At 43.9% G+C, this 23,567-nt stretch overlaps 1 protein-coding gene across 1 annotated transcript in view; it reads right to left on the reverse strand.

The window, feature by feature from the left end:
• CPLX1 (complexin 1) overlaps positions 1–23,567 on the reverse strand; it is a 266,468-nt gene that overhangs the window by 45,143 nt on the left and 197,758 nt on the right. The window contains exon 3 of the mRNA XM_030194354.1: positions 1,870–2,045. Within this exon, the coding sequence (XP_030050214.1) occupies positions 1,870–2,045 (176 nt within the window). The remainder of the gene's footprint in view (positions 1–1,869; positions 2,046–23,567) is intronic.

Raw genomic sequence — 23,567 nt, forward strand, 5'->3', positions numbered from 1 at the left:
GTCCTTAAATAAAAATCAGACAAAAGATTGCAAATTAATACTGTCAAGTACTGAGCATGATGTAAACAGGAACAACAAACAATTGTCTATATGCGAATGCCTGAAGCCTAAGAAATAAGATGGGAGAGTTAGAATATATTGCACTAAATGAAAAATTAGATCTATGAGACCTGGTGGAAGGAGGATAACCAGTGGGACACTGTCATAACGGGGTACAAAGTATATTGTAGTGATAGGGTGGATCGAATTGGTGGAGGGGTAGCATTGTATGTTAAGGAAAGCCTTGATTCAAATAGATTGAAAATTCTGCAGGAACCAAAACACATCTTGGAATCACTATGGATTGGAATTCCATGTGTAAAGGGGAAAAGGATAGTGATAGGAGTGTACTACCATCCGCCTGGCCAGGATGAACAGACGGATATAGAAATGTTCAAGGAAATTAGCGAAGCAAACAAACTGGGCAACACAATAATATTGGGTGATTTCAATTACCCCAATATTGACTGGGTAAATGTAACATCGGGGCATGCTAGGGAGATAAAATTCCTTGACGAAATCATGGACTGCTTTATGAAGCAGCTTGTACAGCAGCTGACGAGAGAAGGAAAAATTCTATACCTAGTCCTTAGTGGAGCACATGATCTGGTGTGGGAAGTAATGGTGCTGGGGCCGCTTGATAACAGTGATCATAATATGATCAAATTTTATATTAGCTTTGAAGTAAATATACACAGGAAATCCAATGTGTTAGCATTTAACTTTAAAAAAGGAGACTATGATAAAATGAGAAGAACGGTGAAAAAAAAACGTAGAGGAGCGGCTTCGAGGGTCAAAAATTTACATCAGGCATGGATGCTGTTCAAAAACACCATCCTGGAAGCCCAGGCCAATTATATTCCGCATATTAAAAAAGGAGGACGGAAGACCAAACAACAGCCGGCATGGCTAAAAAGTGAGGTGAAGGAAGCTATTAGAGCTAAAAGAAAATCCTTCAGAAAATGGAAGAAGGAACCCCCTCCCACCCCTTCTCCAAGAGCAGCCTCCATTCTGGACCTCCTCAATGTGCCTTCCCCTCTTAAAATTCCCCACCCATGTACCTATCTGTAGGCCTCCCAGGCCTACCTTAGTATGTCTGGTGCTCATAGAGACAGGCAAGAGTTAATCTCAATCACTTCTGCCTATACTGGCTGTGGTTGCATGTGGAGACCTAAAGGTAGCTGCATGGAGAAGGGGGCTTTAGGAAGGGGGAAGCACATTGGGGGATTGGGAGGGGGGTTAGGGGGCAATGCTGGGGGGGATCAGAATGGGAGGGGCAGGAATCTGGACTGAATATTACCCAGGACATGTCCAGTAATACCCAGAGATTCAGTGCTAGAGCTTAGACATGGCCCAGCATTGAATATTTGAATCTGATTTAGCTGGAAATGGTCAGCACTTAAAAAGACGCTGATGCTGGCTAAATATTTACTGCACCTGGACAGTAATTTGTTTCTCTAATAGTCTGATGAAGAGACTCTACCTTCCTATAGCAACTCTCACTGCATAACACAGTTATCACATCATTTTAGTACACTGGAACCGGAACTGTAGACTATTGCAGATAAACACAGATTACGCAGTACTTTGCTCATTACTGCCTATTTTCTTAATAAGATAACTTATTGCAAATGATAGGATTCTAGTTAAAATACAGAATAAATCTAAAATTAAATATATATCAAGTTCAGATTTAACATTCAAATGACTCAGTTTTTTGAAACATTATGGATTAAGATTTCTTGACTGAACTTTCATGAATGGTACAGACAGATGATACAACTAAATAGGATAATGTGTAAAATCAACTGATAAGATTGTTGAACGTACCTTATCCCGAATGCCCTGCCTTATGACTTCTCTTTCAGCTTCCATCTTTGCATACTTTGCTTTTCTTTCTTCCTCTTGCTGTCTAAGGGCTTCCTGTTGTTCTTCTGCCTTCTTCTGGGCATCAGGATCTTTCTCTTCATCTCCTCCAAGCATTTTCCCCATGTCTTTGGTTGCTCCTACAAAGATGCCAATTGAGCATTTATAAGTGATTTGAGGACAAAATTTAAATGTGTGCTTATGATGAAACTGGCAACTCACGATCAGTAACTCAGTAAAAAGTGACCTGTAATAAAGATTATTCTATGAAAAGGTCATTGTTGTCTGTACCAAACTAATAGTAGTGATTGCCATAATGATAGCAATCATTTCTAGTATCATACTTGAGTTGAAAATTAAACTCTCTTTATGGTTTCTCATTGCTAAAATATAGTAATTAGAACTTATGAATAGCCATACTGGATCAGACCAATGGTCCATCTAGCCCAGTATCCTGCTTCCAGCGGTGGCCAATTCAGGTCACAAGTACCTGACAGAATCCCAAATAATAGCAAGATTCATGATATTGATCCCAGGGACAAGCATTGGCTTTTCCCATATCTATCTCAATAGCAGTCTATGGACTTTTCCTCCAGGAACTTGTCCAAGGCTTTATTTAAACCAGATAGACTAACTGCTGATACCACATCCTCTGGCAATGAGTTCCAAAGCTTAGATATTCACTGAGCGAAAAATATTTCCTCCTGTTCGTTTTAAAAGTAGTACCAGTGGCGTAGGAAGGGCGGGGTGGTGGTCCGCCCCGGGTGCACGCTGCTGGAGGGTGCAGAGAGCAGCTGCGCACCTGTCGGCTCCACTGGTTCCCTACTTGAAAGCCCACCTCTTCAATGTTGACTTCGGCACCTAACCACTACACCTCTACCCAGGAAATCTAGACTGCCCCAACTTGACATTTCGTTCTTTAGATTGTAAGCTCCTTTGAGCAGGGACCGTCCTTCTTTGTTTAATTTGTACAGCGCTGCGTAACCCTAGTAGCGCTCTAGAAATGTTAAGTAGTAGTAGTAGTAGTAATGTTGAAAAAAACTCAAATTTTCTTTTTGTCAGGTGTTATGTTAATTTGCCAACCAACTATTTAGTTAATAAAATTTCCACTTTTGAAAGAACTATGGCTAGACTCAACTTGACTATGAGAGCATAATTAGGCACTTAAATGAACAGCAATTTTTTCCAAGTTGTGATTGGTACATCTTCAAGATTGCTTAGACGTCAATAATTTTAGGATAGTAATTCAGAGTTTGGTGTTGTCTCATTTTAATTACTATAAATTCTTCTTGTTGGGACTTCCACTGTATTATTTTTGTTAATTGCAACTTGCTCAAAATTCAGCAGCACTTTTGCTAGCCAGGAGTAATACGATTTGAATTTATCTTACCAATTTTGGCAAAGTTACATTGGCTTCCTGTTTTGTTTTTGAGAACTCAGTTTAAAATTTTAACTTTGATTCACAAAGCACTGCATGGTGATTTACCTTCCCCTCTCACATCTACTGTAAGGCTATATTGTTCATCAAGGTCCTTATGCTTTTTGAGCAAAAGTCTACTTGAAGTTCCTACCTTTAAGGCTTGAGGAATATCATTCTTCAATTTTCTGTGTGGCTGGAACTGCAACTGACTGCACTAAGATTACTGATTTATACTTTGACGTTTAGGGCCCTGTTTACTAAGGTGCACTAGTGTTTTTAGTGCATACTAAAATTAGTGCACACTAAATGCTAGAGTCTCCCATATGATTCTATGGGTAACTTAGCATTTAGCTCATGCTAATCATTAGCCCATGCTAAAAACGATAATGCACCCTTAGTGCGGCTTAGTAAACAAGGCTTTTAGAATGGCTCTGATTTACATGTAGATGCACTGGGCATATCAATACATTCACATTTAGAAAAAAGGCTTGTTTGAGGTATGGAATGGGCATTGCTGAGGTATACACACCTATGATTTATTCCACAAAGCCCATGCATGTCAAGGATGAACAATCTAATCATAAGTATCTGTTAATCTCCTCCCCTTCCCTAGCCTCACCTCAAAACTGCAGTACATGTCACCTTACCATTGGGTCTGTCTACCCGTGGCTGACTCTGGTGAGCGAGAAACTGTACTGCTTGCTGTATGTCCCTGCTAGCCTTTTTGTCACAGAATGTGTGATACTGAGAGTATCAGTTTGTGGAGGCTGCTATTGTGTATCATATCTGGGAGCTGGTGGAGGACCACAAAGTGTGGAATATAGGAGTTAACATGACTGATTTAAGTAGTTGGGCTGTGTAGTCCATGCTGCCAAGTCGAAGTGCCAAGAGAAGGTAGCCCTATCATATAGGCCCAGGACCCAGATGCTGGACCTCACAGATGAACAATGTCTCAACAAGTTCTGCTTTGATAAGGCTGTCATCCACCATCTCTGCTAGCAGCTAGACCCTCTTGAAACTCCACCACACAACAAATTAACATAAAGGTCCATGCCAGTCCACATAAAGGTCACCAGAGCCCTTGTCGTTCTAGCCATTGGCAGCTTTCAGTCTGTATTGGCAGCCTAGTCTGCAGCCTCACTCTTCTTCACAAAATTTCCCAGGGCATTTCTCATCTACAACTCTGACTATATAGCTTTCCCACACATTGTGCAGCTCAGACAGAAAACTATTTTCCAGTTGTATGAAATAGCCAGTTTCCCATCTGCACTAGGGATCATAGATTGCATACACATGGTCATCCTGGGGAGGAAGAATACCTTTCACTCCCTCAACTTGCAAGTGGTCTGTAATGCACAAGGCAAAGGTGAAAAACCTCTGCAGAAGCACACACAGGTTTTTCTTCTGTTTTTGGGCCTGTAAGGCCATATTACAGATAGCTTCCCAAGGTTCTCAGATTCCTGCCATGATTCGTATATCCTGACTCATACTGGCCATTGGAGCCGACTCTGTGGGTGCTGTGGGTGCTTGAGCACCCCCAATATTTAGAAAAATTCCTTGTATGTGTTCAGGGAGGGGTCATTTCCATTGGGCTTTGCACCCCCAATAATTTTGAAAAGTTGGCTCCTATGATTCTGGCATTCATGATAGATTTGAAAATGGCCAAATCACTGTTGGATTGCTACCAGATAAACCCTGCACTATCCAATACACAATGCTGAATGCACATGTCTAATATTCCTGTCTCCCTCTTCCAGCTCCAACCACTTTCCCTGAGGTACCACTGCAGTTCCTGCTCAGCACAGTTCTTATCATGTCTCTAAGGGGCCCTTTTACTAAAGGGTTGGCATGCGGCAACCCAGTGCATGCCATTTCTGGCGCTACAAAAATATTTCTGGCGGTAATTTCTGCCCGGTTACCACCAGGAGCCCTTATCGCCACCTCAATAAGTGGCAGTAAGTGCTCCCCTGAAATATTTGCACTACAAGTGGTTCGCTTACTGCACGGCCATTTCTTTTCCAGCCAAAAAGACAGCCTTTTACTCGCTGCAATAAAGGAGGCCTCAACGTGCGTCAAAGACACAGACTGACGCTAGCACAGGCCCCCTTTCACTGCAGCTTGGTAAAGGGATCCTTGAATATATGATTCTCCGAGGACAAGCAGGATGAACATTATCACTGATGGGTCGTCGTCCGCGACAGCCCAGGAGACCGGAACTAGTCAAAAAAGTTAGAACTTTCCAGAAAGCAACGTCGTGCGGGACAAGACACACTGTGCATGTGTGAGCAGCTTCCCGCCCATGACGCGAGTGTGTCCCCTCAGTTTTCTTTCATCCGCGCCTTGGGCAGTCATGGTTTTCTGTTTCGCTGCTCAGGTTTGGTCCAGGAGACTTTTTTTCTAGCCATCTACGCTCTTTCGTTTCTTTCTCGCTTTGTCTTCTTCTTAAAATTAAAAAAAAAATTTAGATTTCCTTATATTTTCTAGTTTTTTGTCACCCTTTATAGGTTTCCTTTCTTTTCGTCGCAGACGTTTTTAGGCTGCTCGGTCGGGTCTTTTCCCTTGTTTCGTGCCTTTTTATCTGGCACCATCGAGTCTTTTGATTTAGCTGGCTCTCTTTTTCCATCCATGTCATTGAAGACTCCCAGCGGCTTCAAGCCTTGTTCTCGCTGCAACCGGACCATCTTGGGTACCGACCCCCAAGCGTGGTGTCTTCAGAGCCTTGGGCCCAACCATCTTCCAGCTAAACTGTAAGCTCTGTAAGTTAATGAAGAAATGGACCCAAGTGGCTCGGGAGGCTCAACGCGAAAAACTTTTTACTGATCGTCCGGTCCTTCAACGTCAGCATCAACATCGGTACCGAGGTCAGCGGCGTCGACACCGAGAGACCAGGTAATGGCTGCTGAAAGACTGCATCGAGCTGGGAGCAGTGAGGCATCGAGTGGGTCTCCACCTGTCTCGAGGCCTACTGCTATGCAGGCCCCCCGAGACCGACCTTTGTCAGACCCGGCCCCGAGGAGGCATCAGGATTCCATGTCCTCATTTTCGGTACCGATGAGTCTCGATGACGGGCATTGAGCGAAAGCGAAGAAGCACCGTCATCGATCTCCTTCCATGCACGGTACCCGAGAAGCGTTGGTGCCAGAAGGACCGCTCACCCTCCATACAAGAGGTGTCGGTTGTCTGGCAGCCTCTCTCCTCATATGTCTTGTAACGTAAATCCCATACCATCCTCGTAGCTTTTCTTTGCACCGCTTCAATTCTTTTTACATCCTTAGCAAGATACGGCCCCCTCAGATTCCCCTCAGATTCCTCGAGCCCCCTCAGATTCCGGCACCGATTCCTGCACAGGCCCCCGTACCGACTGTAGAGGCGGCATCTGGGCCATCGCCTGCGAGGAGCTCCCCATCCTCGGCTACTGCCTGGGTCGATTCTCCGACATCGATGGAGGAAGCCTCACTGGAGTTCAGGCAACAGTCGACTTCTCGACACCCCCCACGAGGTCGTTAATCCTCAACGTCGAGGCATGCTCAGTTTCGGGCTGCTCTTAGAGAGCTTCTGTCCGATACCGAAGATGAGCGCTCGTAGGAAGAAGAGGAAGCCTCCAGTTACATTTCGGAGGAGGAGTACTGTGGGCTTCCCTCTGATCCTACTCCACCGATTGAAGCAAGGATGTCTCCACCTGAGAGTCTTTCTTTCTCATCCTTTGTGCGGGAAATGTCTAAGGACATTCCATTCCCTATGGAGGTTGTGGATGAGCCCAGGGCTGAGATGCTCGAGGTCCTGGATTATCCTTCTCCACCTGCAGAGGTTGCAACAGCCCCCTTGCATAATACACTGAGGGAAGTGCTTATGCGAAATTGGTCTTGCCCTCTCTCTAATCCAGTGGTCCCAAAAAATCCGAGTCCCAGTACAGAGTCCATGCAGAGCCTGTAATGGTGAAGGCCCAACTTCCTCATGATTCCATGGTGGTGGACTCTGCTCTCAAAAGAGCCAAGAGTACTAGAGACTATGCCTTGGCACCCCCAGGCAGAGAGTCTAGGACCTTGGATTCTTTTGGGAGGTGAACGTAACAGGCCGCTATACTCGCTGCCAAGATCCAGACTTACAACCTCTACACAAGCATCCACTTACGGAACTCGGTGCAACTGTCCAGTTAAGTTGAAGCACTTCCTCCGGAGCTTGCTGAAACTTTTCACCAGGTGGTCAGGCAGCAGAAGGCGTGTCGCAAACTCCTGGCCAGGGGGTCTTACGACACTTTTGATGTAGCATCCCGAGTAGCTCCTCAAGGTATAGTGATGCGCAGACTCTCATGGATGCGTGTCTCTGACCTGGATCAGGAGAACCAGCAGCGAATGGCGGATGTTTCCTTGCCGGGAGGATAATCTCTTTGGAGAAAAAGTAGAGGACATGGTCGATCAGATGAAAAAGCATCATGACGCCATGGATTCTCTCTCCCGCTGAGCGTCTTCTGCTACTGCCTCCTCTTCTAGGAGGTTTTTTGGAGGGAGGAAGAGTGCTCCCTATTCCTATAACAGGCGTAGGTACACTCCTGCTCCTTGGCAGCCGGTTCAGGCTCAGTCCCAGCATGCACGTTCTTGTCAACGCCATGCGCCTAAGGCCCCTAGTGCTCCCCAGCAAAAGCAAGGGACGGGCTTTTGACTGGCTCCAGTGCAGCATAGCCGCAGTAAAAGTGTCCGTACCGGGCGACTTGCCTGTCGGGGGGAAGTTGATATTTTTTCACCAAAGGTGGCCTCTTATAACCTCCAACAAGTGGGTTCTTCAAATAGTCCGGTTAGGATACACACTCCATCTGGTATCCAAGCCTCCAAATTGCACACTGGGAGCTCAATCCTTCAACTCCCAGCACAAGCAGGCACTTGCAGAGGAACTCTCCGCCCTTTTAAAGGCCAATGCGGTCGAACCCGTTCCACCAGGGGAAAAAGGGCTGGAATTCTATTACAGGTCCTTCCTTGTGCAAAAGAAAACAGAGGGGATGCGTCCCATCCTAGACCTAAGGGCCCTGAACAAATTCCTAGTTTGAGAAAAGTTCAGGATGGTTTCCCTGGGCACCCTTCTTCCCATGATTCAGGATAACGATTGGCTATGCTCTCTGGACTTAAAGCACGCCTATACCCACATCTCGATACTCCCAGCTCACAGAAAGTATCTTCGATTTTGGTAGGGAACTTGGCACTTTCAGTACTGTGTACTGCCCTTTAGTCTTGCGTCTGCACCCAGGGTTTTCACAAAGTGCCTGGCAGTTGTCGCAGCATCGATACGCAGACTGGGATTGCATGTGTTCCCTTATCTCGACGATTGGCTGGTGAAGAGCACCTCGGAGGCAGGCGCTCTACAGTCCATGCAGATGACTATTTGCCAGCTGGAGCTACTGGGGGTTTGTAATCAATTATCCCAAGCCCCACCTTGTCCCAGTACAGAAATTGGAATTCATTGGAGCTCTGTTGGACACAGGGACATCTCAAGCTTATCTTCCCCAGGCAAGGGCAGACAATCTCCTAGCCCTAGTGTCCTTGGCGATGCTGAAGGAAAGGATAGTGAATTTCCTGGAAGAAAATGAGCTGCAAAATCCGAGACAACATGGTTTTACCGAAGGGAAATCGTGCCAAACAAATCTCATTGAATTCTTTGATTGGGTGACCGGAGAATTGAACCATGGACGTGCTATAGACGTAATCTACTTAGATTTCAGTAAGGCTTTTGACAGGGTTCCCCACAGGAGGCTCTTAAATAAACTGGATGGGCTGAAGATGGGACTCAAAGTGGTGAACTGGATTAGGAACTGGTTGACGGACCGGCGCCAGAGGGTGGTGGTGAATGGAGTTCGCTCGGAGGAGGGAAAGGTGAGTAGTGGAGTGCCTCAGGGATCGGTGCTGGGGCCGATTCTGTTCAATATATTTGTGAGTGACATTGCCGAAGGGTTAGAAGGTAAAGTTTGCCTATTTGCGGATGATACTAAGATTTGTAACACAGTGGACACCCCGGAGGGAGTGGAAAACATGAAAAAGGATCTGAAAAAGCTAGAAGAATGGTCTAAGGTTTGGCAATTAAAATTCAACGCGAAGAAATGCAAAGTGATGCACGTAGGGAGTAGAAATTCACGGGAGGCGTATGTGTTAGGCGGGGAGAGTCTGCTAGGTACGGACGGGGAGAGGGATCTTGGGGTGATAGTATCTGAGGATCTGAAGGCGATGAAACAGTGTGACAAGGCGGTGGCCGTAGCTAGAAGGTTGCTAGGCTGTATAGGGAGAGGCGTGACCAGCAGAAGAAAAGAGGTGTTGATGCCCCTGTACAAGTCGTTGGTGAGGCCCCACCTGGAGTATTGTGTTCAGTTTTGGAGGCCGTATCTTGCTAAGGATGTAAAATGAATTGAAGCGGTGCAAAGAAAAGCTACGAGGATGGTATGGGATTTACGTTACAAGACGTATGAGGAGAGACTTGCTGACCTGGACATGTATACCCTGGAGGAAAGGAGAAACAGGGGTGATATGATACAGACGTTCAAATATTTGAAAGGTATTAATCCGCAAACGAACCTTTTCCGGAGATGGGAAGGCGGTAGAACGAGAGGGCATGAAATGAGATTGAAGGGGGGCAGACTTAAGAAAAATGTCAGGATGTATTTTTTCACGGAGAGGGTGGTGGATGCTTGGAATGCCCTCCCGCGGGAGGTGGTGGAGAGGAAAACGGTAACGGAATTCAAACATGCGTGGGATAAACATAAAGGTATCCTGTTCAGAAGGAAGGGATCCTCAGGAGCTTAGCCTTGAATGGGTGGCAGAGACGGTTGGGAGGCGGGGATAGTGCTGGGCAGACTTATACGGTCTGTGCCAGAGCCGGTGGTGGGAGGCAGGGCTGGTGGTTGGGAGGCGGGGATAGTACTGGGCGGACTTATACGGTCTGTGCCCTGAAAAAGACTGGTACAAATTAAGGTAAGGTATACACAAAAAACTAGCACATATGAGTTTATCTTGTTAGGCAGACTGGATGGACCGTGCAGGTCTTTTTCTGCCGTCATCTACTATGCTACTATGTTACTATGTCTCAACAGATTACAGCTCGGCAGATGTTGAGACTCTTAGGGCACATGGCTTCTATGGTTCATGTGACTCCCATGGCACGCCTACATATGAGATCAGCTCAATGGACCCTAGCTTCTCAGTGGTGTCAAGCCAGAGGGGATCTACCCGGCTTTTGCAACTCCCTTCAATGGTGGACCATTCGATCCAATTTGCCCTTGGAACGTCCATTCCAAATTCCTCAGCCGCAAAAAGTGCTGATGACGGATGCATCCCTCCTGGGGTGGGGAGCTCATGTAGATGGACTTCACACTCAAGGAGCTTGGTCCTTTCAGGAAAAGGGTCTTCAGATCAACCTCCTGGAATTATGAGCAATCTGGAACACTCTAAATGCTTTCAGGGATCGGCTGTCCAATCAAATCATTTTAATTCAGATGGACAATCAGGTTGCTATGTATTACACCAACAAGCAGGGGGGCACCGGATATCACCCTCTGTGTCAGGAAGCTGTCCGGATGTGGCTTTGGGCTCACCACCATGGAATGTTTCTCCTAGCCACATACTCGGCAGGTGTAAACAACAGTCTGGCCGACAGGTTGAGCAGGATAATGCAACCTCACGAGTGATCACTGAACATGGGCATTCTCTGCAAGATCTTACGAGTGTGGGGCACCCCCTCGGTGGATCGTTTTGCCACTCAAACCAATCACAAGGTCCCTCAATTCTGTTCCAGACTTCAGGCCCATGACAGGATAGCGTCAGATGCTTTTCTCCTACATTGGGGGGCAGGCCTTCTGTATGCGTATCCTCTCATATCTCTAGTAGGGAAGACTTTCCTGAAACTCAAGCAAGACCGTGGAACCATGATTCTGATTGTGTCCTTTGGGCCCCGTCAGATCTGGTTCCTTCTTCTTCTGAGTTGTCCTCCGAAGAACCGCGGAGATTGGAGTGTTTTCCGACCCTCATCTCCCAGAACGAGGGGTCACTTCTACACCCCAACCTCCAGTCTCTGGCTCTCAAGGCCTGGATGTTGAGAACTTAGAAGTTGCCTCCTTGGGTCTTCCAGAGGGTGTCTCACGAGTCTTGCTTGCTTCCAGAAAAGATTCCACAAAAAAGTGTTACTCTTTTAAATGGAGGAGGTTTGCCGTCTGGTGTGAAAGCAAGGCCCTAGATCCTTTTTCTTGTCCTACACGGACCCTGCTTGAATACCTTCTACACTTATCAGAGTCTGGTCTCAAGACCAACTTCGTAAGAGTTCGCCTTAGTGCAATCAGTGCTTATCATCAACGTGAGGAAGGTCAGCCTATCTCTGGACAGCCTTTAGTAGTTCACTTTATGAGAGGTTTGCTTTTGTCAAAGCCCCCTGTCAAACCTCCACCAGTGTCATTGGATCTCAACTTCGTTCTCACCCAGCTGATGAAAGCTCCTTTTGAGCCACTGAATTCCTGTCATTTGAAGTACTTGACCTGGAAGGTGATTTTCTTGGTGGCTGTTGCTTCAGCTCGTAGAGTCAGTGAGCTCCAAGCCCTAGTAGTGCATGTACCTTATATCAAGTTTCATCATAACGGAGTAGTCCTCTGCACTCACCCTAAGTTCTTGCTGAAGGTGGTAACGGAGTTCCATCTGAACCAGTCAATTGTCTTGCCAACAGTTTTCCCCGTCCACATACCCACCCTGGTGAAGACAAGTTGCACACCTTGGACTGTAAGAGAGCATTGGCCTTTTACGTGGAGCGGACGAAGCCCTATAGACAGTCTGCCCAATTGTTTGTTTCTTTTGACCCTAACAGGAGGGGAGTTGCCATCAAAAAATGCACAATCTCCAATTGGCTAGCAGATTGCATTTCATTCGCTTATGCCCAAGCTGGCTTGACTCTAGAGGGCCATGTCACGGCTCACAATGTCAGAGCCATGGCTGCGTCAGTGGCTCACTTGAAGTCAGCTTCTATTGAAGAGATCTGCAAGGCTGCGACATGGTCATCAGTCCACACATTCACATCTCATTACTGCCTTCAGCAGGATACCCGACGCAACAGTCGGTTTGGGCAGTCGGTGCTGCACAATCTGTTCGGGGTTTAGAATCCAACTCCACCCCCGTAGGCCCATTTCTGTTCTGTTCCAGGCTGCACTCACTTAGTTGTATTTCTTTTCAGGTCAATCTCAGTTATGTCCTCGCCGTTGCTAGGCCCAATTGACCAATGTTCATTGTTTTGAGTGAGCCTGGGGGCTAGGGATACCCCATCAGTGATAATGTTCAGCCTGCTTGTCCTCGGAGAAAATGAAGATACATACCTGTAGCAGGTATTCTCCGAGGACAGCAGGCTGAACATTATCACAACCCACCCTCCTCCCCTTTGGAGTTGTTTCTCTTATATATATTTTGCTTTTTACTGACTGAGGGGACACACTCAGTCGCGGGCGGGAAGCTGCTCACGCATGCGCAGTGTGTCTTGTCCCACGCGGCATCGCTTTCTGGAAAGTTCTAACTTTTTAGACTAGTTCCGGTCTCCTGGGCTGTCGCGGACAACGACCCATCAGTGATAATGTCCTCGGAGAATGCCTGCTACAGGTATGTATCTTCATTTTATCTTCTTGTGGTTCCACTCTTACACAGATGATAGAAGTTTCTCCCAAAACATGCAGGCCTATAATTCTCACAGATGGGTAACACGGGTCCGCGTTGCCATTGTGGAACTTGTAACAAGCTTAAAAATAGGACTTTGAAAGATGGCGGCATGCAGCTGAGCGAGCTCTGAACCTCTTTGAATTCGATGAGCTGTAACGAATCTTCTTACCTATGCCGCATACCAAAAGGAAGGGTACGGTCCGGGGTGAAGCCTCGACACCCCGGACCTCATCCCCACATCAGCTCTCGAGAAGTTCACCTTGTGAATTTCTTCCCAAAATGCCGAGAGGGTTTCCGCTATCCACCAGATTGGGGAAGCTCTGGAGGACTTGGGCCTTGATGTCACGCTTTCCCCTCCGGCGCATGACCCACCGCCCCACCCAGGACGCCAGATTCAGAGAGGTTCCCACGAGACCGAAGAGGTTGTCGTTGTTGAGCCCCTAATCGAAGGTGCTGGAATGACGGAGACAGAGGGGGTACAAAGGCCAATAGGCCCAATCATTGATTGGAAGCAATATTGAAATTGGCTCCTAGGATGGTGTCGTTGGAGAACATATGGATTATAGTTATGTAATGCAAGGTTCCACATTAGGAGTCACTGACCGGGAAAGGGATCTAGGCGTTATTGTTGATGATACGTTGAAACCCTCTTCTCAGTGTGCGGCGGCGACCAAGAAAGCAAATAGAATGTTAGGTATTATTAGGAAAGGAAAACAAAAATGAGGACGTTAAAATGCCTTTGTATCGCTCCATGGTACAACTGCATGGAAAAGGTACAGAGAAGGGCGACAAAAATGATAAAGGGGAAGGCTAAAAGGTTAGGGCTCTTCAGCATGGAGAAAAGACGGCTGAGGGGAGATATGATAGAGGTCTATAAAATAATGAATGGAGTGGAATGGATAGACGTGAATCACTTGTTTACTCTTCCAAAAATGCTAGGACTAAGGGGCACGCAATTAAGCTAGAAAGTAGTAAATTTAAAACAAATTGGAGAAAGTATTTCTTCACTCAATGTGTAATTAAACTTGGAGGGAGGACCCTGGAACTTGGAGGGAAGGAGGGGGGGCCCTGGAACTCGGGGGGGGGGGGGGAGGGAAAGGAGAGAGAGAGGGGAGGGAGGGGGCCTGGAACTCGGAGGGAGATGGAGGGGGACGAGGGGGAGGAGGGAATGTACCACCTGTAAAAAAAAAAAAAAAAAATTCAGCACCAATCATTTTGAAAAGTTGGCTCCTATGCCTGTGGGTCACCTTTGATCCTTCCATCATAAGTGCTGGTATCCCAGGCCTTGTAGGTCACACTGATCTCATTGCTACATCTGCTTCCTGCTTAAGACAACTACCACTGCTTGTTGATGTTGATGCAGTTGCTAATCCCTCTGCCACAACTGCTCCTGCATCCCCAAGTAGGTCCCCTGATGCTGTCACTGTTATTAGTGATCTCCTATCCCACATGAAGAGAGTTGATTTTTTTTTCCTCTTTCCCATAGACCTCCTGTGATATTTTCATTTTCATGCAGACCATAGGCTAATAACTCTGTGATCTGTTAGTGATAATCAGTAATTGAAAGAATTTCAGCATCTTATATTGCAATATAATTATTATCCGTGTTATCTCTACATGACTGAATTTTTGACAGCTGTTATTTTCAGAAGGTCTCAGTTATATAATCTCAAGTAGTTCCTTACAATCTAATTCATTTATAATATAACCTCCCAATTAATTGTAATTCTAGTGAATGCATAACAGCTGTACTCACTGGACTGTAAAACATTTCAATTAGATCTATATTAATGATGAACGGTGGTTTAAGGTCATGTACCACGGGAAAACTGGTAACAAATGTATCCCTGTAGTCCTACATACCTTATTAATTATTACTAGGATAATCCACTTTTTAAAAATATTGCAGGTGAGTTTAAAGTGCATTTAATACTCTGCTTTCTTACAATATAATTCAGCAATGGAAAATTAGAATTAGAATTTTATTTATTCACTGCCTTTATCCAAAGCAGATATAAAAAAAAACACACATAATACAAACAAAGGCAAGTTCAAGGACAGTAAAGACTAAAAATGGCAGCAATACTAGCTGTTGAAAGTGAGTCCATAAATTCATAGTATTGCAAAATCAAGAGGGCAAAAAAAAAAAGCCAAACAAAATAAATAATCTCAATACTTCCTTAAAAGTCACAAGCTGAGATTCAGTCTTCAAACGAAAAGGCAATTTATTGCACTCTACAGGTGCTAGGATAGAAAAAGCCCTAGCTTTTTGAATAATGCCAAACAAAAATGTGCGACTCCTCCCTCCCCCCTTTACACACTCAGGTGCAGAATAATGATGCACCTATAGAGAGCCCACCACTTTGTGAGTCCCAAAAGTGGGTTTTGTGACCCCATTTGGTGTCCTGACCTATAGTTTGTGAAGTACTGCTTTAAACAATAGATTGTTTACATTTATCCAGTATATGGCTTCTAAATTTCATTTTAAAACAAAAGATAATCTGAGTAATCTAATGAAATTTGGTGTCCCACCTTCTTAGAGGCCCTTTTACTAATTGTAAATGCATGGGTGTGGAAACAGTTACCACAATGGCTTGGCACATAGATGGTAACTGTGTAACAGGGTGCCTGATTTAAGAGGTAAATATGTTCTTACTTAGGTGCTGTTCAATAATTTAGGCGCCGACTTGACTTTATACACTAGTACAAGTGGCAGATATTGTATCTACTTTGCAGACATGGCCATTTACATGTGTAAATGTCTGCACCTATAATTAATTAATTTTATTTATTTGTTACATTTGTATCCCACATTTTCCCACCTATTTGCAGGCTCAATGTGGCTTACATAGTACCATAAAGGCGTCGCGAATTCCGGTATGAACAAATACAGTAATGTTGTGGTAGAATAAGATTTGTTTTATACAGACACATTAGGGAATCGTAGAGAGGAAGAGTTATTATATGTCCATTATGAGCTTTGGTTTCGTTGTGTTGCAGGGTACAGGCATTTAAGTTGGGTCGGTAGGGTATGCCTTTTTGAACAGGTTACTTTTTAATGAATTCCGGAAGTTTAGATGATCATAAGTTGTTTTCACGGCTTTTGGTAATGCGTTCCATAGTTGTGTGCTTATGTAGGAAAAGCTGGATGCATAGGTTGATTTGTATTTGAGTCCTTTGCAGCTTGGGTAGTGGAGATTTAGGTATGTTCGTGTTGATCCTGTTGTGTTTCTGGTTGGTAGGTCTATGAGGTCTGTCATGTATCCCGGGGCTTCGTCGTAGATAATTTTATGAACCAGGGTGCAGATTTTGAAAGCAATACGTTCTTTGATTGGGAGCCAGTGTAGTTTTTCTTGGAGAGGTTTGGCGCTTTCTAATCGCGTTTTTCCAAATTTAAGCCTGGCTGCCATGTTTTGAGCGGTCTGAAGGTTCTTTATAATTTGTTCTTTGCATCCCGCATAAATTCCGTTGCAGTAGTCTGCATGGCTTAGTACCATTGATTGTATCAAGTTGTGAATGTTTCCCTCGGGAAGAATGGTTTCACATGTTTGAGTTCCACATTGAGTGGAACATTTTCTTTGTTGTAGATTTCACTTTGTTCTCTAGTGTGAGGTTACGGTCGATTGTAACACCGAGAATTTTCAGGCTGTCTGAGATAGGGAGGGTATAATCTGGGGTGTTCATGTTTGTGGGTTTGTTCGTATTGTATTGGGATGAGAGGATGAGACAGTGTGTTTTTTCTGTGTTGAGTTTTAGTTGAAATGTGTTTGCCCATGAGTCCATGATATTCAAGCTGAGCTTGATTTCGTTGGTGATTTCTGTCAGATCACGTTTGTAAGGAATGTATATTGTGAAACCCTCTGCATAGATGAAAGGGTTAAGGCCTTGGTTGGATAAGGATTTGTCTAGTGGGGTCATCATTAGGTTGAAAAGGATCGGTGATAGTGGTGATCCTTGAGATACTCCGCATTCTGCTTTCCACGGTGGTGATATGTTTGAGCTTGATTTCACTTGATATCTTCTAGTGGTTAGGAAACCCTTGATCCAACCAAGTATGTGTCCGCCAATCCCGAAGTAATCTAGGAGTCTTAGTAGTATTTTATGGTTTACCATGTCGAACGCACTGGACATATCGAATTGGAGTATGCTTTTGCCTGTTGCTATTTCCTGCTTGAATTTGGCTATGAGGGTAATTAGTACTGTTTCAGTCCTATGGAGGGGGCGAAATCCTGATTGTGATTCATGAAATATTGTGAATTTGTTTATATAATCAGTAAGTTGTTTGGCTATCATGCTTTCCATCAGTTTGACCACCAGTGGGATTGATGCTACTGGACGGTAGTTAGTGTTTTCGTCTGATTTTTTCTTGGGATCTTTTGGTATTGGGGTGAGTAGGATGTTGCCATTTTCCTTAGGGAAGAGACCTTGTTGAAGCATGTAGTTTAAGTGGGATGTAAGGTCTGCTATGAAGTGGTGGGGGGCGGATTTTATTAAGTAGCTGGGGCAGGTATCCAATTTACAGTGAGAGTTGGAGAACCTGTTAATCGCCTGGGTGACTGTTTCCGTGGTGAGGAGAGCAAAGTTTGACCAGGTTTAGTTGGGTCCAAGCCAGTGATGAAATTTTCAATATCAGTGTTGTCCTGAGGTAGCGTGTTACGTAGGTTTGCAATTTTTTTCATTAAAGTATATATATAGTAAGGTTGTCTGCAGATAGGATGTCTGTATTCGTTGTGGTGACCAAGGTGATGTCTAGTAGTTTGTTCATGAGTTGGTATAATTTCTTCGTGTCTTTGTAATCTGGCCCTATTTTAGTTTTATAGTATGACCTTTTGGTCTGTCTTATTGCGTATTTGTATTTTCTTTGTATTTGTTTCCATGCGTTGAGTGTGTGTTCGTCTTTTATTTTTTTCCAAGCTCATTCGAGTTTCCTGGATTGTGTTTTTATTTTTTTCAGTTCTTCGTTGAACCACGGTATCGAGTTATGCCTACGTGAGGTTCTTGTTCGTAAGGGTGCTATTTTGTCCAGTATGCTTCTGCATCTTTTATCCCATTCTGAGAGGTAGTATATAGAGTCCGTTTGTGCTGTCCATTCATTTTTGTATATCTGTTGTCAGAATGTTTCCGAGTCTATTTGGCCTCTTGTGCTGTGGGTTGTTTGTTCTTGTATATGGTGTGAACCTTTTTTCTGCCATTTTATGGATAGGTTTAGTTTGTAGTGGTCGGTCCATGGTGTTTCTGTCCATTTAATTTCTGTTATTATTAGGTTCTGGTCTATGGGCAGATTGTGTGAGATGAGGTCAAGTGTGTGCCCTTTGACATGGGTTGCTTGCATGTGTGGCCATTTAAGATCCCATGAGTGGAGTAATTCCTTGCATTCTCGTGCGTTGGTAAAATTTGGGTCTTCTAGGTGGAGGTTAATGTCTCCTAATACTAGTATATTGGAGTTGGTTACACAAGTGTTTGAAATAAAGTCCATGAAGTTGGTCTGGCCTTCGTTCCAATTACCTGGAGGACCGTGAAACAAGACACAATTCACATGATCACGTAGGGTTTTGTTGTGGATTCCAATTGAGGCAACTTCAAGTTGAGGTGTTACGGACTCGGCAATGGTTTCAGTGGTAAAGTGGGACCGATAGATTAGTGCTATGCCTCCATCTCTCTTTTCTTTTCTGGTCCAGTGTGTGATTTTGTATCCTGGAGGGCACAGGTCTAGGATTATAGGGTCCTTTTGGTCATGGATCCAAGTTTCAGTGAGGAAGAATAGGTCGAGGTTTTCTGAAATGATCCAGTCTGTTAGTATTGCTGTTTTATTTAGAGTGGATCTGGCGTTGACGTAGCCCACTTGGATTGTTTGGAATGGGTCTTCTGTATTTGGTGTTAAGTGGACTTTTGTTAGTTGTCATTTCTTTGTTGAGGTGAGTTTGTTTGGGCCCTTCTTTCCCTTCTGTTGTGGTTGTTCGCATGTAAGTGTTCTTCCTTTGTTTAGGTTGTTAACAGTTTGGTGAGGTGTGGTGTATTTGATCAATCTATGATGATTGTGTAGTATGGGTAAGATGTTTTTTTTTTCTGCAAGTGGGGTGGTTAGTGTTAAGGGGATCAGTGTTAGGGAGTAGATTATTAGGAGTAGTTTGAGGGTATTCATTATGGCATATATTTCCTGTGGTTTCTATTAAGACCATGTTGCCGCAATCTGCTCTCCTCACAAGCCTGCCTTCTCCAGTTGATCAAATGCAGTGAAAAAAGGCTTCTCAGGCACGCCCGTCCTGCTGAAGGTGTCTTCAGTTCACTAGCAATTATTCAGTTTATACTTTGGTTTTTACTGTCAGGCCTTTCAAGCCTTGTCAGTTGTAAAGTCTCAGTATCTTGAAATATGATAGGCACTTTTACTCACGGTCTGGTGATCGGACGCGTTGCCCAGGGCACAGAGACTCCGCAACCCTGGGAGCTGTGTCTATGTTGGAGGTAGACACCAGAGGGGGGCAGCAGCCCATTAGTCAATAATTGATTAAGTGGCAATTATTGACGCTAATTGGCTTGTTAACTAATTAAGTTGCATGCACAAATCCAGGATATGACCAGATTTGCGCATGCAACTTAAGTCAAACTATATAGAATCTGGGGGTAAATGTGAATTCTGTAAGGGGATCTGGGCACTCGGATTCTGTACTAACATAAGTCAGCATTTATACAGCGGTTTACTGGAATAAAGACAAATCAAATGAAGAACAATCAATGGTATTCCTCCCAAATTTCTGCTTTGTTGCTGACGGTACTCATAATTGTTTACTGGTATCATTAGTCTTTTTAAAGATTCGTTTCTGTTCAGCTTTTATATAAATATTTTCACTGTCTTCCAATACAACATACAGACTCCTGATGCAGGCATTTTGCCGACACACTGTGCCGTGTCGAGTCCATTTTTAGTACTGAATAAAGACACTACTTCTTCATCACATCTCCTTGGTCTTTTGGAAGAGTCCTGTTGATCACGCTACTTCTCTGCCTCCACACTGTCCTTTCCGTAGTGCATCTCGTTTCTCCACTTTGGTGGATGTTCTGCGCAGCATTTATACACCAACATTTATGCACGCTATCTTACGCCATGGGCAGGTATAAATGTGAGCACCTAAATAACATAGTAACATAGTAGATGACGGCAGAAAAAGACCTGCATGGTCCATCTAGTCTGCCCAAGATAAACTCATATCTTGAATTGTAGCATTTTGGTACATAAATGGCATTATTCTGTACCATATGCCCATGCCCCACACACATGAAACCCCCCTTGCAACTGCACACAATGCAAATTGTGCACCACGATTATAGAATACCGCTTAGCGCCCACCTAGCACTTATGTGCAAATCCGTAATGTTCACGCACGCAAATGCTAGTATTCTTTAATTAAGCACAATACAATATGATAAGATATTTATATTTTGCTACTATCATGCAAATTTCAGTGTTGATAACATTATAAGAAGGAGGGCATTTCTAGGAAACATGATTAAAACAATTTTCATGTGTAAATATTTTAAAAATTTTTAAACTTCTTTCTAAAATGCAATAATTGTGCTCTTGATCAATCAAGCACCTGTGTAGATTAGCATATTCTATGTAGATTGGTATATTCTATAATCTATGATTGGAATTGCAAACTCTGCCCTTGTTACACCTACCAGCTAAGTACACACCATCATATCATGTCATGACACACACTTCTACACAGGTCAGAATTTTATAAAAAGCATTTACACCACACATATGTGGCAACATATGTGTGAAAATGACTTTATAAAATTACTTCTGTAGTGTGCCCTAATTCTCTGTCTTTAAAAGAAGAACATTGTGAATTTAAGGATAATCTACAGAATTAATTAAAAAGTCCCTAGCAGGTATGAATACTACCACATGCTGTTTGGACCCTATTGCATCTTCATTGATCAAGTTTCCTTCCCTTGAACTCATACCCCTTGTCCAACAGATGGTCTCAAAAAGTCTATTGTATGGTTCATTCCTGACTGCCTTAAGACAGCCATAGTAGGCCAGTTCTCAAGAAATTGTCCTGTGATCCATTAATCCCTTCTTATTATCGACCTATCTCAAACCTGCCTTTTAAGGTAAAGCTGATAACAGAATATCGTATTTTCCCAACTCCAATCTCACACAGAAGCAGTTCTGGTGTTACACCCATGTCAATCTGGATTCAGAACCAGCTTCAGCACTGAGACGGTATTAAGTGAGATATATCATAAACTTGATGAAGGCTACATTGCTTTAGCAACATCTTTGGATTGCTGTTTTTGATGTTATAGATCATGATCTCTTTTTGAAATTCCTTTCCACTATTGGCCTGTCAGGAACGATCCCTAAACGGTTTGTCTCTTTCACTCATAATCGTACATTTAAAGTTCTCATTTCCAATAAGTAATCTGATTCTTACTCCCTACCATGTGATGTCCCGCAAGGCTCTATTATTATTATTTATTTATTTATTGCATTTGTATCCCACACTTTCCTACCTATTTGCAGGCTCAATGTGGCTTACAGAGTTTATGACATAGTCATTCCATGATATCAGATACACTTAGTATTCCCACACAATGCAGGCTCAATGCGGCTTACATAGTAATTTGATATCCATGATATCAGATACACTTAGTATTCCCACACAATGCAGGCTCAATGCGGCTTACATAGTAATTTGAAATACAAAGTTAATAGAATTTTAATAAAACAGTAGTAAAACAATGTAAAGTTGGGCTTAGTAGTGTATGATAAGTTGAGCTAGATAATATATGACTAGGATAGGATAGTGTAATTTGGGAGAAAGGGTAAGGAGGGATAAAAAAGGAGAGATGGAAAGAGAAGGATTGGAGGTTGGTATTTAAGTCAGAACAGAATTGGGGGTGGAGGTTGGCGAGATTAGGTTGGGGCATTTGGGTAGGCTTGCTTAAAGAGATGAGCTTTCAGCATTTTTCTAAAGGGCAAGAAGTCGTTTATTAATCGGATTGGTCTGGGTATAGCGTTCCAAAGCTGACTGCCCAAAAAGGAGAAACTGGATGCGTAGTAGGTCTTGTATTTAATTCCTCTACAATTGGGAAGGTGTAGGTTAAGATAAGTTCATTAAGAAATAGATGTTTCTAGCAGGGAGGTTGATCAATTTATTCATGTAGCCAGGGGATTCACCGTGGATTTATTTATTTATTTATTTATTTATTTATTACTTATATCCCACATTTTCCCACTCATGCAGGCGCAATGTGGCTCACAGAGAATTAAATAAGAGTACAAACTTAATAGCTTAGTCATGCATAAAGAAGTAGGTTGGAGGGAAGAAACTAACAACGTGAACTAGGTAGGGTAGGGGACAAGGGATACTTTAATCAACATGGCAAGTTGAGTGGTAAGTCTTAGCAAAGAGGAATGTCTTTAACAACTTCTTGAAAAGGGCATGATCCTCTTGAGTTTTAAGGTGACGAGGTAATGTGTTCCAGTATTTGGGACTCCAATAACAGAAGGACGAGGCGAAGATTTTCTTATACTTAACTCCCTTACAATTCGGAAAATGGAGGTGGAGATAGGACCGAGCAGCAGGGTTGGCATTTCTAGGCGGAAGGTCGATCAAGGGGAGCATGTAATCCGGGGAGGCCCCATAAATGATTTTATGTGTTAGGGAGCAGATCTTAAAAGCGATGCGCTCCTGTACTGGCAGCCAATGAAGTTTAAATCGCAGGGGTTCAGCATGTGTAAAACGCCTTTCTTTAAGGATGAGCCGTGCCGCAGTGTTCTGAGCCGTTTGGAACGTTTTCAACAAGGAGGTCTGGCAAACCACATAAATACCACTACAATAATCCAGGTGGGATAGGACAAGCCAGTGGACAAGGGTACGGAACAGATCTCTGGGAAGGAGATATCTGATGCGCCGAAGTCTCCACATGGCCTGGAACATTTTTTTGGAGACTAATTGTACGTGGTCAGCCAGCTGGAGATGTGAATCCAGATGCACTCCTAAAAGTCTCAGACTTTTGGTAATCGGGAGGGTAGAGCCCAGAACTGGAAGCATTGTGTCGGATACATGAGAGTGCATGGACGATAGGATGAGACAATGAGTTTTTTCCCTGTTTAGCCTGAAGCGGAACACCCTGGCCCAATGTTCTAAAGTGGAGAAACAGGCATCTATGAGGTTGGTAACTTCTGATACTGTGGATTGAAAAGGGATGTAGACTGTAATATCGTCCGCATAGATGAAAGGGTTGAGGTCCAGATTTGCAAGTGCTGTGGCTAAAGGCATCATCATAATATTGAATAGTGTCGGTGATAGGGGAGAACCCTGAGGGACCCCACAGGATGATCTTGTGGGTCATTGTGTTGATCTTAAAATTTATTCTTTCTTTAATGGGGAGCCAGTGAAGCTTTGCTCGAAGAGGTGATGCACTTTCGAATTTTGATTTGCCAAAAATAAGTCTGGCAGCTGTATTTTGGGCAGTTTGGAGTCTCTTCAGTATTTGGGTTTTGCATCCTAAAAAGACACTGTTGCAGTAGTCGGCTTGGGTAATAACAGTAGACTGTATCAGGTTCC

Source organism: Microcaecilia unicolor, chromosome 2, assembly GCF_901765095.1.
Source record: "Microcaecilia unicolor chromosome 2, aMicUni1.1, whole genome shotgun sequence".
In the NCBI taxonomy this organism is placed as follows: Eukaryota; Metazoa; Chordata; class Amphibia; order Gymnophiona; family Siphonopidae; genus Microcaecilia; species Microcaecilia unicolor.